We start from the raw sequence: 15,912 nt of genomic DNA, 5'->3' as shown, positions 1-15,912 counted from the left end.
AATTCAGGACGTTAGTCCATCCTGTGCACCACCGGTAAGCTTGCAGCACCTTTGATACGGCCAAGACGTTCTGTTTCCCCCCACTACTGGTGCCTTGAGGCACGCTCCTGCCCTTTGAGATAGGTTGTCCCACTGAACAAAACTCAGAAGGCCCGAAGGAGAGCATGGGGGGAAAGCAGGCGCTTGACCAGTCGCTCCTTCGAGGGACATGGACAAAAACCACCCCTGCAGCAGGCAGTGCCAGCCCCAACCCTCCCTTCCCCCAGGCCAGCTCCCACACCCTGAGGGGACGGAGTCAGGCCTTCTCAAGAGGCACTTGAGCCTTGCTCTCCCCTTCTGCCTTTTCTCCAGTATGGGCACCACTTGCAGCCACTCCCAGGTTTCGGGACATGTCTCCCACTTAGAGACCCCAGCAAGACTGCTCAGTACCCAAGTCCATTCGAAAAAATTCATATATGCTGCTGTGGTGGTCTTCTCCGGGCTTTGACAGCACTGCCAAAAAGCAGAGATGACAAGTAAAGCCTCAGCACTACTCGGGCACGGAGGATGCCGGAGGACGGGGAGGTTCTCTCTAAGACCCTGCCTGATCTGGGAGTCAGGGCATCGCTCTGGACCTCAGCTCACGGGAGGGATCCAAGGCTAGGACACACTCCCATCCAGGGCTGAGCCCACAGCCCTGCCCTATTTTCCGGGCACTATCACAGGGGCAGCAAGGAACTCGCAGTCCCCCAGAACAAGAGGAATCCACAGCCAAGGGATTTTGGGGCCAGTGAGAAGCAAGCAGCCCAACCACCTGAGACCAAAGGAGCTCTCCCTTGTTGCAGCTGCCTTCGTGCAATGTGTCCAGCTGATGCTCCGTCTTGATACAGCCCCTTTCCTCAGCATTTTTGAGTACACAGACATCACAAAGGATGCCAATATTCAATCCTCACCTTTTGTGGAGGACTCTTGTGGAGCTAGGACAGCCAAAGCAGGTACTGCCGTCACAGTTTTGTCAGGGGAAATGGTGAGGGTTAGTAGAGACACCAGCAGCAGAGATGGGGAGAATGGGCTCCAAGAGGTTATGTAAATCCACTTCTCACACTCATTTCTCTCACATGCAAGCAGTATTTTACTGCAAGAGAGCCCTCCTGCAGCTCCTTTCCCTTGCATTAAAAGCAGTGTTTAACCCAGCCTCAGCTCCAATGGCATTTCTGCCCTCCTCTGCCACAAGGGCCAGAGGCAGAAACCACAATGCAGATCTAGCTTTTTAAGTCAGGCTAAATATCAGATACAGTCTCCCCTGGAGATTTCCTGGGGGTGCTCTTTCTGTACCTACAGAGGTACAGGCACATGGGTCGCCTGTGAACACAAGTCAGTCAAGGTGAGCTGTCGGCAGGACTCCGAGTTTGATCTATCCAGTGTTTCCCCAGGATACTATTCTCAAACTTTTGTTCCAGGATGCATCCCATGAGAATCCTCCTCGCCCCAAGGCGGCGGCTCTGTCAACTACTGGCTTCACATTTCTGTGATATGAAGTGAGAATGCACAAGGATGTGTCAGACTGCAGGGTGAGAGAGGGACAGTGAGGGGAAAGGCAAGCTGACAGTGCATATGTCTGCCCTAAAGCTTTTTTAAAAGATGTGTAGATGTGGTACCCAGGGACATGGTTTAATGGTGGACTCTGCAGCATTTGGTTTATAGCTGGACTTGATGATCTTAAAGGTCTTTTCCAACCTAAATGATTCTACGTGCACTAGGACCAAGTCCCAGCTCTTGATGCTTTGCAGAGTTCAGAGCAATGCTGCTAGCAGCTTTTTGGAAATTGGACACAAAAATCTCAGTGGATCTGGAGACCTTCCATACCCCCATGACTTTCCCAGCGCCCTGACCTGGCGTAATCAGCAGGCCATCACAGGCAGGCAGGGCCAATCTTCTCTTTGAGAGACAACTACTCGAGATGACTTCCACTGCTGCCAGTGCCTTGGCACCAAAATGCAAACAGACACCGTCTTCTGGGATCTTTAAAGAAAAGCCCAGCTTTGGAAAGCTATTAGGGGCAATGCACAGCTCTCCCTCAACAACTCAGCTGTGTCCTAACACATTGCTCTCTTGAGATCACCTCAAGTCACTGAACTATTATCAGGTTCAATCACCTGCAACATAGAGGGGATGAAGGTACATTTGACTTTTTATAAAGCTGTTCCCTAAAATCAAGGCTCTGCTAGCAGCAGGTACCTAGAGAGCCCAAAGGTTATTTCTAGAAGCTAGATTTATTTGAGAAGTCTGGTCCAATCCATTCATCTTAAAATATGTGCTTTGGATCAGACACTACAACCTTTAAGGGGTATGCAAAGCTTGAATTCAAGCTCTATCTCCCTCTTCTGCTGACATCAGAAAAATGGCGATGCCTGCCTGAGATCAAAATTCAGTACTACTGCTCATTCCCAAACCTTGGAACTGTTAAATGAGGACCGCAGGATTGCTCCGATCACCCCATGAGGTCTGGCTGCCTGTCCAGCAGGCAGCAAGCACTAAAAGCCCACTGTTTACCATTCGAGAGGGCAAACCTTTCCCAAGCTACAGCTGTGGCTCAGGCTCTAATAAAACTGCTCCATTCTGGCACCTTCGTAAGAGGCTTCAGAACAGCTTGCTCTTCAGTTCAGGCTCTGGGAAAAGGTCTTAGACCGCCAAAAGGTCTCAGCTACCAATAATCAGAGCTGCAAGGGTGCCTGAGCACCCACCTCTCTCAGGACAGGAAGAAAGCAGGCTTTGAGGACACAGAGTACATTGTCATCTCCTGCATCGTTAAATGTGCAGTGGGGAGAACAGCACCACTAACATGGCACGTCAATCAATCTCCTGATTTAGAATACACGAATCCACTCCAGAAAAGTTTAATGTGGGTTCCTGGGGCATCATATTCTGAGAAAGACACAGTACAAGAAAAAAAGGCAAGCAGAATTCCCCAGTCTTTAAAACAATCAGCTATATCAAAGCTCCATCACATGGAGCGATGTGATGGAGCACATCAGCACAAGGCTGCACACCACAGGAGCTGCTGGAAGAAGCAGTATCAGCCCGAGGACCAGGAGGCTTTTCCGCCTCCCAGAGACGGCCTGGAATAAGCAGCACCCAAACCAGAAAGCCTGGTGTTGCAGAGCCCTAGGGAACTACTGAGACTCCCTAAAAGGGAAAGAAAAAGGGCAGAACTCCATTCCGCACTGAGCTGCCCAGCATCCCTGCTGGGAGATGAACCAGACAGGCTGATCCCACAGTGCTCAAGCCCTGTGAGAGTACATGTCCTGGGAGGAGCGGTACCCTCCAGAAGACAGATCCCTACACTGAAACTGCTTTGGCCACACTGCTGTGTGGCAATACCTACTCCCCTGAGAAACCCTGGGGTCAGAGAAAAAAGGGAGAATCATTACAACAGCCTGTCAGGAGACCAGGAAGGGATCCGAGAGAGACATAGCACACTACTAGCTGGGAACAGGAACAAGCAATGGATCTCAAAGAGGTCAGCCTGGTACAGTCCCCATCCCAGGGATGTCTGTGGTACCCTCTGTCTCCCATTCAGTCTTTGGGTGAAGAATCCTAGGCTAATTTAGACAGGGATCTCTGGTGGTCTCTAGCTCACCCCACCCACCCACCCACATTCAAAGTAGGGCTAACTTCAAAGTCAGATCAAACTGCTCAGGGCCTTCTCCAGACAAATATCGAGTTATCTCCAAGGAGAGAGATCTCAGGACTCCACTCCAGCAGACCCAGAATAAGCAGTGCATGGGCCACATGCATACTTCTGATGTATTTGGGCCACCAGGCAACTGCCTCTGAGGAAAGAGACAGGTGCCTTCCCTCTACCTACCAATCCTGTATGACAGCACCATCTCTCATCACTTGACGTTGCCCCCGAGCAAAAGTGCAATGATCCATGGCTGCTCCCTTCCACTGTAAGCTCTGCAGGGTTGGTACGAAGCACTTATTTCCCCTGGGACTACGCACGAGCAGCAGCCAAGCCTCCCAGATGTGCAGCCCAACCTGACAGTAAAGCGTAACCGGCTAGGTGAGCTGAGGGAAACGCTGGAGGAGCACTTACTTATTCAAACAATGGAAAACACAGAACTTCCTATGGAGAAGAAAACCGAGCTTGGAGGAAGACTTACGTTGAGGAGCAACCAGCTGACATCGGACCTCCCAGTCTCAAAAATGTGAAGAACATTAAGTTACCCAGGTGCCCAGTAAACACTGCAGACATCACATAGCTTCCAGTGGGAGAATAATATACCGAGACAATTAAAGTGTGATGGGAAGCAAGAAGACCTTTACTGACACCAGCTCCACAGACTCCCCAACAAATGCTAAATATGAGCAGTGAGCGTGCAGCTCTACATACCCACCAAAAAACTAAGATAACTAGAAGAGTGGTGGGAAGGGAAGAGAGATTTCTTCCTCCTTGCCACTTGCCTCCCTAGAGGAAGAGAAGCACCTCTTCCTAGCTGCCAGCAAAGAGCCCTCTCCTGTGGCATGTGCAGCAGGCCAGGTGAGCCTGCTGTCCCCACCTAGCCCTGCCAGTGTGCACACATACGGTTGAGACACCCTCCAAACCATCGGGATCACCAGATTTTCCACTGTGACCCCAGCAGGAGCACAAAGCACCTCAAAGGCTGGTCAGGTACCTCCCAGAGCTGACAGCTGCCAGGTCTGCGGCCCCTGGAGCGTGTCCCCTCCCGTCACAGCCCCCATGTGTGGGGAGGAAGGTGGGCCTGAGCCCCGTGGGTTAGGCGGACGGAAAGGCAGGCTCTGAACGTCCAAGACGGTGGCGGGGATCCGGGCATCCCGTGGCCCGGCCCCAGGCAGGCAGGCAGAGAGCAGGCAGGGCAGGAGCACAGCGGTTTATTGGCAACACAAGCAGAGGCGGCGGTGGCGGCAGGCCCCGAGCAGGGTGCGGGGCGGCGGTGCTCCGGCGGGGTGGGGGGGCCCGGGGCCGCCCCAGGCCTACGTCAGCGTCTCGCCCTTGGTGACCTGCCGGGAAGAGGAAACGCCTCAGCCATGGCCGGCCCCGGCCCCGGCCCCGGCCCCGGGCCGAGCCCCCCCGCCCTCGCCCCGCTGCTCACCCGGGCCTCGATGTACTCGATCCTGCGCTCGAGCGCCGTCAGCTTCTCGTTCAGGGTGGCCAGCCGGGACCGGCACGACATGTCTGCGGGGAAGCGGCAGTGAGAGACCGCGGGCGCCCGCCCCGGCCCGCCACCACCCCCCCGCCGCCGCCGCGGCTCCCTCACCGAAGGAGTTGAGGAAGTCCGCGATCTTCTTGATGGAGCTGGTGATCACCTCGATGTACTCGCGGTTGGCCCAGTCCTGATGGATCTCCCGCTGCACCGGGTCCTCCTGCACCGACATGGCCGCCCCCGCCGCCCTGGCGCGCACCGCGCCTGCGCGGAGCTGCGCAGCGTCTCTCCCCCCACCGCGCCTGCGCGTCGCCGGGCGGGGCCGCCCCCAGTGCCGCCTCAGGCCCCACCCGCCGCCGCCGCCGCCGCCACCCGGTGTCTCAGGGTCCCGTGCGAGAGGGGCCCGGCCCGGCCGCGCCCTCCTCGTCGCTGGCGTCCGCGCCGCTCCCGCTCGGCTCCTGCGGGGGACGACGCCGTCAGAGCCGAAGCTGCCCCCTCCGCCCCGCCCCGCCCCGCTCCACCCGCCCTCTTCGCGCGGTAAGAGTTTCACCCAGAGCGCCCGGAGCAGCGGCGCCGGCGAAGAAGTACCTCAGCAGGGCTTTCTGCGGAGCCCTCCTCCTCCGAGCCCTCCTCCTCCGAGCCCCTCTCTTCAGAGGCTTGAGACAAAATTTCTTCTCCCTAAATTGAACGCAAAAGACCTGTACTGAGTGTATGCGAAGCAGCCAAAGCGTGCGAGGAGGGAATGGAAGAAAGCAGCGTTCTGTTACTGTCTTAAATAAAAAGCTTTTAAAGTAAAAAGTAAAAAGCAGGTTTTGTTTCAACTGGCCTGCTTCTACAGTGAAAGATGAAGACGACGACCAGAATTGGCTTCTGTTAAAGCCACACACAAGAGAGTGTGTGAAGAGGTGTTCGAGGAACCTCTACCTCTTCCCTTCCTACACCTCTTCACGTGTAGTTCCTGCCACTGAGCAGTGGAAGGATCTCCCGTACCCATTCACCACAAACAATAAAAAACGACCGCTTCAGCGTGAGAGCCTCGCTGCCAGGAAGCCCCCAGAGATGCAGGCCCTTAATCTCGAAATAAAACACTGCTGCTGCTGCTGCACTAGACATGACTATAATACGGTCACGTTGAACTTGGCCTTCTAGCTCTACCCACACACAAGGGCAGAGTTACAATTGTCTGGGCAAGATGAGCATTATCATTTCCCAGGTTTTAATCGCCCCAGGCAGGACAGTGATTCTCACCTGAAGATCCCGATTTTTAAGGATGCCCACCCAGAACGCCTCCTGGCAGTGGTTGAAGGCTAGCATTGCCTTCACTCGGTATACAAATTGTTCCAGGGACTTCTTCAGCAAAGGCACGTGGTTGGTCAGTCCAATGTCTTGGCGAATCTAAATATGAAAAGGTAAAATGTGACTACAATTGAGTCTTGCCTAAGTATTCTGGCTATTTAAAAAACCATTGGTTATACAGGTGGGAGGGATGGGACACGACCCCCACAAAGCTCGCCCAAATTATGTCATTTCTGGGCCAAATTCTTTTATATCATTTGTTAAAAAATGAAACTCAGATAAGCATTTTGTCTAAGGCAGCAAAATGATCCTTTGCAACAATCCAAAACAGCCATATCCACTCTGGATAAAAATAGAAGGAGCCTCAGTTTTTCTCATGAACCTTAGAGAGAAGCTCCTCTACGCAAGTCAGATGAATTTTGCTGATGCGTGGGAAATTATTTTGAGAATGTGCTTTTCATTTGCTCCATCATCTCAGCAACAGACTGCTGTCACTTGCTCTGTTCTCCAAGAGCAACGCACAGCTCCTCGCACAGATCTCGCACTGCTGCCATCTTGCTCATTGGCAGCCACAGCTTGCTTGCACACGAGTGTCTGGAAGCTGCATTGCTGCTGGTGGTGTGTGCAATTGATGTTTGGGTAAGTCTGACTCACCTACAAGTTATTGTTGGTGAAATAGCAGAGCTAACTATGGAGGTCAGCAATGGACAGTCACACTGTTCCAGTCCAAAGCAAAAAGCAATGCTACAAGTGGCCAGACTGCAAAACTACCTACCTAGGAAGGGAGATAGCTACTTGCTGATAGCCACAAGCTACAAACTAGTGCTGCAGGGAGTTTCATGTTAGGAAATTGCTGAATTCCCAAGCACAGAGAAGAAAGAATGAGAAAGGTGTTGAATAAGCCACTGCAATGGCAATTTTTTCTTGCTCAGTGTCTGATGCAATTCCTTTACACTAGCTACATGGAAATGCGTATGCACTGTGAACTCCAAAGCCAACTGTCCAGACCAAAGGAGCACTGGCTTTTGGAGAACTAGGACAGGAGGGAACAGATGGAGTTGCTGTAAGCAAAAACCACCTGAGGAAGGGCAGCTACGCCAGGTACTTTGCGAGATTTAGCTCCGGGTGAGCATCTCTTCCTGCTATGCTTGGATCTGCAGTACAGAATAGAGTCACTGACAGACTACTTCCCAACAGCCACAATTATTTTGTGCTTAAGTATTTTCCTCTTTCATGAGAATATTTTGTAACCTTCTTGCATTAAGATGCTCTCATTAGCTATACTCTGAAATCAGATCAGCTCCATTTCTTGGAAGAGTTCAACATGCCTGGGAAGAGGGACACTGCTTTGCTTCATGTTCTGCCAACAGGGGATGGGTAACTGAGTACCAACTGCAATCTGCTCTCTAGCCTGTGTAACAGGCAGGACCTAGCAATCATCAGCACTAATCAGAAGCAAATCAGGGAAAACCTCACTAATGACACAATCAACAATCACAGTGCTCCCTAGGTCTTGGAACCTGCCCAGCTGTCTGCAGGCAGTTTGGAGACTGAACAAACTACCATGGCATGCATTTGCAAAAATCTGTCTCCAGAAACTGTCCTTATGTCCAGCATTAGATATGTAAACAGAAGAGAGGCTTGGTGTGGAAAAGTAAATGACAAATACTTAGGAGGTTATAGCTGAAGCTGATTGCTGCTGTCTGCTGTGTGTGATGCTCTCTAAAAGACACTCATATTGAAGGAGAGTAGCAAATCTTAGGTAACACTGCATGGTACATCAGTGAGCATCTACTAGTTTTGTATGAAAGTGAAATCAAGACTGGTTTAACAAATGGTATCAACTCCTCTTCAAACAGGTATGGAGCATTCATTGCATACATTTATTTGCCTAGATTCAGCTGCTACCTTCTCATTCTTGCAAAAATGATTTGGCACAGAGACCTAATCAGATTGCAACAGATAGAAGAGCAGTGGTAAAACACAGGTGTTTACTAATTGCAGTTATGTGCTAACAGGGGCCATGGGACACAGCACTTGAAGACGCTAGTCAAGTGCAAAGACAAAAAAGACATCGCAAGCTGCAACGATGTTATCCTGTTTACAAGGTGAATTGTGACTTTAAAGCGGGCACGAGGATTTCACTTTCAAACATGAGAAGAACTTTTTAGCATCTCCAGGGTTTGTGCTAACTTCCAATTCTCCCCTATGCTGATAGCTGCAATGGGATGTTCTGATGTCCAGCTAGACTTTTATTCTCCTGATGCCAGCTCTGGACTAAATTGGTAGCAAAGCTAGCTTGGGGAGCCATGCCAATAGCTGGCTTTCTCCCTTCAACTACTTTGGCAAAGCTCCCTTCTCGGATGTGTTCTTGAACCTCTTAGGAGTCTAACAGGAACAAAGCAGCACACATGAAGTTCTTTCTAACTGACTTTCCCCATGTGATTCTCTCTTGTGACAAGCACTGGCTCTCCACACTGCAAGCACAGTGCTAATCCTCTCTTTTCCTTCCTGTCCCAAGTCTCCTACAGAGAGACTGGCAGACTGGTTGCGTGTTACCAGCTTCCTCCCTTACCTTTGCCTTCTTCCCTAGTATCAACATAACAATGCCAAAAAGGCACCTCAAGAGGATTTTGAGTAAGGTTTTCCCCTTGTCTGCCTCCTGCTGCTGATTCTTCTGACTCGCAAGGCTGCTGATCTTTGCCAAAGCTTCTCTCCCATATTATCCATCTGGCATCTATACTTTATGAAAGGTCTCTAAGGTCTTAGCTTGTGTCCTCAGAAACACCCTCTTACAGATGCCAACAACCGAAGATGTCAAGAACCTCTGTCCTAAAAAAGAGTACATTAACCTGATCTGACATCTAAGTCAGCCACTTCCAGATCAAATACTTCAACTTTTGGGCCATTAATCAAGGCTATTTCTCCTCCTCTCGGAGTTTTTGCTTGTACAGACACTGCTGGAAGCCTGCAAGAAGAACCTGCCCATGTCCTGGAAAAGCAGTGGAAGGAAAATAAATCATTCTTAGGACAGGAGTTTGTGCTGCATTTAGAACTTATCTTACTTTGGAATGGCCACACATGTGATGAAGTTGTCTGGTACTCAGCTGCAAGGTTTTCAGCAAACTCTGCACATCATCCTGCAATAAATAAGTAGATGAGCAAATCATTCTCAAAGGATTTTAAGGATTTTTTCCGTAAAGGAAACAAGAATAATGAAACAGTATTAGCCCTAGCAATCCTTTCAAAGGGTTATGGGATAGGGATATGACGCAGGTATACAGAAAACATCAGATAAATGTGATGAAGCCACAGGAGACTTGCACTGTGCATATAAGTCAAGTAACTGGTAATAAAAGTACGACCACATGGCATAAGGCCAAGCACTTGGAACTGAAACTTATTTTGAATCAATGCCTATCAGCGAAAGTGGGGCAATTAAAATCAAGACAACCTTGTCACATCTTGCCTTGAGTACAATCTTCTGAAATAGGGGAACCAGAGGAAAAGTGTAAAACATACTGCTAGATTGTGGTATTTGAAATGCATCCAACACAAACTCTGGATAGCGATCCTCTCTATTGAGCAAATTACATGGCATTTTCTATTGTCCAGTGGCAATGACTAGATATCTGTTTGATAACCTCATTCCCTCAAACATCCATGAGAACAGATCTGACATTTGCAATAGAAAGGAATTATCTATTAGAGAGACAAGTTGTGAAGACTAAGCTAAAGAATGAGTCTCACTGACAAAGCTGGATTGCCTTGCAACAAAGCAGGGGGAATAAGTGAACTGTTCTTGTTTGTCAGGTAGTGCGGCAAGGTTGGCCTGTCCATCTGCACTCATGCATGTTGTCCTGCTCAAAGCTCCAAGAATTATTGCAAAGACACCAATGTCACTGTCCATCTGGACCGCAAGCCCTCACCAATCTGACTGCTCACGTGAGCTTCCTACTCTGTGAGTGACACCTTTGTGGTAATAACTTTTGAAGGAGGTGGAGGTTGAAAGGGCTTCCTTTGAAGGCCTAACAGTGAAGCCATCCAACCAGGAGTGTGATGGCAAGTTGGGAAACAGTGATCTGTTTGCTGAGAGAGCACTGGACGGGCAAGTAAACAGGGTAGAGCACAGCTGGAGACATTAGACATGCTTGTCATGAAGTGTCATAAGTGTCATGCCAACATGCGACCAGAGACAAGAATCTCCTTCTAGCAAGTGTCAGTCATGCTTCACAACTGGTTCCAGACAGGTCTGTCTCCAAAAGGCTTACCCTGTGCTTTTTAAAGCTGTAGTCCAGGAGAGGCATGGCAAGCTTCAGAAACGCTTCTACAAAGAGACGGCCGTACTATAAAAGAATGATAAATATATCAGAAGGCAAATATAAATTCCTTTTCAAGGAACCATCACAAAGTCAGATAAGATAATGATACATTCTTTCAAGCTACCCTGGAGACTGTTCTCGCTTAGTAAAAGACTATATTCATATTAAGGCTGTACTGGAATATACAGGATCAGTAAAAGGTCCCGCTTTAATCACTGCAAAGAGAGGCTAGAAGGACACAGTCTCATCATTGTACACAACCCTGGTTTTATTCACTAGCAAATTGGAAATAAAACTGAACTAAACACAAAATGTTAGAATCACTATACATATATATGAGTCCTAGACAGAAAAGGGAGAGTTGCAGAGGGACACATGATTTTTCTGGGCTCCAAGGGAGACCTGTCTGCTGTGATGTGTCCTCTTTATTTGGAGTACCATGGGGAAAGGAGAGAGGGGAAAGGGTCTCAAGTCAGTAATGCAAATTTCAGTAAGTTCATTGTGATCAAGCCATATGATGAGGATTGGTGGAAGACAGTTAAAGGTATAAGAAACAGTATCTGCTTCTTCCAGAGAATTCAATAACCACTCTACTCCACTGGAGGCAATGATTCAAGAAAGCTGGTACTTAAACTGCTCTCTTCAGTTATTTTAAATTCTTGCTTACCTTCAGGCAGATGCTGAGAACAGGCCTACTGTCAAATACCTATTTGGGCGAGAGGAAAAAAAACAGATCCAGATCAGTCCACAAGTCTAAAGGAAACAATGTAAGCACAGCAGCCAATTAAAAATAGCCCTTCATTCCATACCCTTCATTAAAGTGTGAGACCTGTTCTAAGGCAACATCCATTCTCAAGTTTCAACAGGGAACACCACATAAGCACATGAAATGTAGTGGCTGTCAGGCAGAAGTACGTGGCAGGATCTGTTTGGTGATCTAAGGTGCACCTTTTTCAGATGGCACAAAATTATCTCAGCAAGTCTGAAGTTCTTAATAGTTTGGGACCCAGGAGACCCAAGTCTAGCTGATGGGCAAATAACCACATAACAGACAAAGCAAAACTGAGATGTGCAAAATAATGTATTTTGCAGGAAATTAAGTTATTACATTAATGGTGCCAGCTGGCAAAGACATTAGGTGTCACTGCTCAGGTCACACACAGCTGTGGACAAACAGCAGACAAAGAAATGGAACAGATGGTCTCAGCAATCTTGAAGGCTTTCTTCTGGTACACATTTGCATATATATTTTTGCCAGTGACCAATTCTATAACTAATTAGTGAACATTTTAACTGGTGTAGCACACAGATGTGAGAGAGAGCTGTGAAGATACCCTGGTGCTGCTACGGATAACAAAACAGAACCAGCTGGTCCAGCTCTACCCTTTATGGTCTCAAAAAGCATCTGGAGCACAGGTGGGGCTCCAGTGAATACTGCTGCGTAGAAGAATCCAGCTCAAGTCACCAGAGCTCATAAGCTGAACTTGAAAAAACTGGACTTGCCAATCATCACTTCAGATATTATAGAAACAAACAGTAACGATCAAACTAAGCAAGGAGAAAAGTGCAGCCATACCTATCGCCTTCTGCCCAAAACATCATCACACTCGGTGACACTGCACGTACCAACTCCAAAACTGATGGAAGGGAATATTTCATCCTGTGGGGCTGGCCTCTAGAGTTCATCACCACAGGATGACATGAATTGCCAGCAGGATTCAAAGGAAGATCATATGTTACCATAAGAGCAAGTGAAGCTGAGAGCTATCAGATAAGCACTGAGTGCAGGTTACAGACAGGAATCCAAGCTTCCTCTTCAGAGTAGTCAGCTGAAAGCAGGCTAATACATCAGGAGAATGTTTCCTTCTGTCAGATATTATTCCAGATCTACCTGAAGGGTTTCTCCCATCTGCCTCTTCCACAGCTGGCAGTGGACTGTCAGACACAACACACTGTACTAGGGAATTGGGGTGTTCACTCAGTCCTTTTTCTGCACTGTCTTTGTGCAGACTTATTATTTGTGTGAGAACTATGTTAGTAAGATGTGCAGGCTGTAAGAATTAAGTAATACTGGAGTGAAAGCTAAATAGAAACCTTTGCACACAGATTATAACTGGCTTTATTTACCACCTCCAGGTTGTTCCACTAGTCAGCCATACTTCACATTTTTGCCTTGTGCTCATGAACCTGGGTACACTGGGGTTTGCTGGGAATCTGAAGGTAAGGCCAGAAAAACAACCAGAACCTCACCTTGACCAAGTTAATGAGGATATGGAAATTCCGCACAGTAATGTTCCAACGCAGCAGCTTCTCCAGTTGCACCTAACAGGATGCAAGGGGACAATAAGCCAAGATGGTGTAATTCCTCTCACCTTGCTGGACGCTCTCTCAGCATTTGCTGTACCCTAAGCATTGTTGTTGAAGACAGGAACAAAGCTTCACCACAGGCAGATTTATCACAGCAAAACCACTTAATGGGAATTCCAGCCTGATCAGTGCCGCCATGGCTTAAAATGCTAAGAGTTAACACACTTCCTTGCTCTTAGAGCAGCTCTTGGTTGCAAAATAGTTTTGTGCTCCCACACAGGTGTGCAGACCAACTGTGCAGCTTAGTATTTTGACAATTACTACCTGTTTTCTGGTTATAGCTTCTGCTGGATTTACTGGATTTTTGACATGGTACGAACCAGAAGAAAAAAAAAAAAAGGATGCTACTTATATGTTACCCTGTATATCAGTTTTGGCTGATGAATGAAGCTGTCTGATTGCATTTCCTAGACAAAGTTCAGAATTAGATTCCTTTCCAATTTATACATCTTTATTGTACTGTACAGTTTAACTTACATCTTCCCCTCAAAGAGTCCAGTGCATTTCTTTTCCTACCTCACTTGAGTCTGATGGTTTCCCAGCTGGGATGCTTTTCACTGAGCTCTCTAGCTGAGCCATCATTACTCTGAAGTAAACCGGGAATGTCTGCCTGTGGAGAAAGTGAGAGCAAAGCTAAAAGCCAGCTCTGAGCATCTAGACAGGACTCTTGTCCCCAGAACAACATGGAAAACTTGAAGGTTACCCTGCTGGGCATCCTTCTCAATAGGAAATCACAGGAGATTGACCCTAGGACTCATAAGCATGTCTAGTCCAGCCTCATTGCCCAAACAGATAGACAATCCTGGGAAGTCACTACCACTTCCCCAGTATGAACCACACGTAGACAAACACCCACTTCTTTGTAGCTCTGAGGGATGCACAGCAAAAGGTTTGCGGCTGTCAGCACAAGATGATTTTGGTAGTTCTAAAGTGGAGGAACTTTGGCCATCCCTGCGTAAGCCATGCTTCCAAATTCCTATGGTAGGAGCAGGAACACCCCGAGTGTGCTTTTGCACACTGCATACCAGCCCAGGATTGCCTACAGTCACCCAGGCCTCTCAGGCTGACTTTTAGAGTGCTTTATACCACCACAGTAGCACAGAAGGAGGCAACATACCTGATGACAGACAGCAGTTCATTCTCCAATTAAAATGGCTCACAAATAATAAACTCAACTTTGTATTAATGCACAAGGCTATTCCACCTTGACATAAAGCTAACCACGTACTAACCTGTTGCGTACTGCCAAAAGAATGTTTAAAAATGCCCAGAGTACTCCATAGCAGTACTAACACGAAACCATAATAGACCACAAAATAAGAAAATTAAATATTAAAAAGCAGAAATTGCCATTGTGCATCTCATGAAATTCAAAGACTTTATTGATATAATTACCTGCTTAGCGTAGGATAAGTAGAAGAACATCCATCTTTGGCAGAGTTGATCAGTTCAGGGACACCAACACTGGAGATTTCTTCTATAGCTTTCAAGATGTTATCTGTGTGCTCCAGGTAGACACTAAATCCAAAATCAGCTTAGTTCATCAGTAAATATGTGGAATAACAGAGCAAGTTCTTGAACACTGCCCTACCTGCAACATGTGGCCTAAAATCATCAAGCTCATTCTTATGCCAAAGGCAATCAGATACAGGAAATCCAAAGCAATACTTAGAACTGTCACAGTAATGTCATTAGAAGCTACCATGATCTGAAACAAACCTGGACTTAAGATTTCCTCATTCTTGTATTTCAGAAGAACAGGCTGGGAAGAAGAGTAGATGGAGTTGCCCTTTATGTGAGAGAATGGCTGGAATGCATGGAGCTCTGCCTGAGGATGGGTGATGAACCAACTGAGAGCTTATGGTAAGGATGAAAGAGCCAACCAATATGGGTGACATTGTAGGGGGTGTCTACTATAGGCCACCTTGACCAGGAACAACAAGTCAATGAAGCCTTCTACAGACAGCTAGAAGTAGCCTCAATGTTTGCACGCTCTGTTCCTCATGGGGACTAACCACCATGACACCTGCTGGAAGGAAAACACAGCAGGGCATAAGCAATCCAGGAGGTTCCTGGAGGGCATGGATGACAACTTCCTGACACAAGTGACGGAGGAGCTGGTGGGGAGAGGTGCTCTGCTGCACCTCACACTTACAGACAAGGAAGGGGGGGTCTTTGGGGATGGGAAGGTCGAAGGCAGCCTCAGCGGCAGTGACTATGAGATGGTGGACTTCAGGATCCTGAGAAGAGGGAGCAGGACAAACAGCAAGATCATAACCCTGGACTTAAGGAGGGCAGACTTTGGCCTCTTCATGGATCTTCTTGCTAAGGGGCAGGGGCCTAGAGGGAAGAAGGGTCCAAGAAAGCTGTTTGATATTCAAGGATCACTTCCTCCAAGCTCAAGAACAGTCCATCCCAAAGAGCCAGAAAGTCAAACAAAAATGCCAGGAGGGGTGCATGGATGAACAAGGAGCTCCTGGCAAAACTCAAACACAAAAAGGGAGTATACAGAAGGTGGCAGCAGAGACAGGTAACCTAGGAGAAATATAGAGACCCTGTTCAGGCATGCAGAGATGTGGTTAGGAAAGCCAAAGCCCACCTGGAGTTGAATCTGTTGAATGTGGCAAGGGGTGTCAAGGGCAATAAGAAGGGCTTCTTTAAGTGCATAAGTAGCAAATGGAAGACTAGGGAAAATATGGGTCCACTGCTGAATGGGGCAGGGGCCTGGTGACACAGGACATGGAAAAGGCTGAGGTACATATGAAGGGACTGAATGCCTT

The 15,912-nt window shown here is 48.1% G+C and overlaps 2 protein-coding genes across 2 annotated transcripts in view; both read right to left on the bottom strand.

Annotated features, from left to right (window-relative positions):
* Window positions 1-3,655: 3,655 nt before the first annotated feature.
* BRK1 (BRICK1 subunit of SCAR/WAVE actin nucleating complex) lies at window positions 3,656-5,387 on the bottom strand. The gene is made up of 3 exons (XM_059823284.1): window positions 5,262-5,387; window positions 5,097-5,179; window positions 3,656-5,004 (listed from the first exon to the last, which is right to left on the bottom strand). The coding sequence occupies exons 1-3, from the start codon at window positions 5,377-5,379 to the stop codon at window positions 4,978-4,980; spliced, it is 228 nt and encodes a 75-aa protein (XP_059679267.1). The 5' UTR covers window positions 5,380-5,387; the 3' UTR covers window positions 3,656-4,977.
* A 140-nt stretch (window positions 5,388-5,527) lies between these two features.
* FANCD2 (FA complementation group D2) overlaps window positions 5,528-15,912 on the bottom strand; it is a 53,300-nt gene continuing 42,915 nt past the window's right edge. Inside the window, exons 35-43 of the mRNA XM_059823470.1 lie at window positions 14,528-14,650; window positions 13,649-13,742; window positions 13,016-13,087; window positions 11,433-11,471; window positions 10,715-10,789; window positions 9,509-9,583; window positions 6,396-6,542; window positions 5,736-5,825; window positions 5,528-5,605 (exon numbers count right to left, since the gene is read on the bottom strand). Of these exons, the coding sequence (XP_059679453.1) occupies window positions 5,528-5,605; window positions 5,736-5,825; window positions 6,396-6,542; window positions 9,509-9,583; window positions 10,715-10,789; window positions 11,433-11,471; window positions 13,016-13,087; window positions 13,649-13,742; window positions 14,528-14,650 (793 nt within the window). The remainder of the gene's footprint in view (window positions 5,606-5,735; window positions 5,826-6,395; window positions 6,543-9,508; window positions 9,584-10,714; window positions 10,790-11,432; window positions 11,472-13,015; window positions 13,088-13,648; window positions 13,743-14,527; window positions 14,651-15,912) is intronic.

This window comes from Gavia stellata, chromosome 12 (genome assembly GCF_030936135.1).
Source record: "Gavia stellata isolate bGavSte3 chromosome 12, bGavSte3.hap2, whole genome shotgun sequence".
Taxonomy (NCBI): Eukaryota; Metazoa; Chordata; class Aves; order Gaviiformes; family Gaviidae; genus Gavia; species Gavia stellata.
Note: the sequence above shows the minus strand (reverse complement) of the source record. Positions and strands in the feature narration are given on the sequence as shown.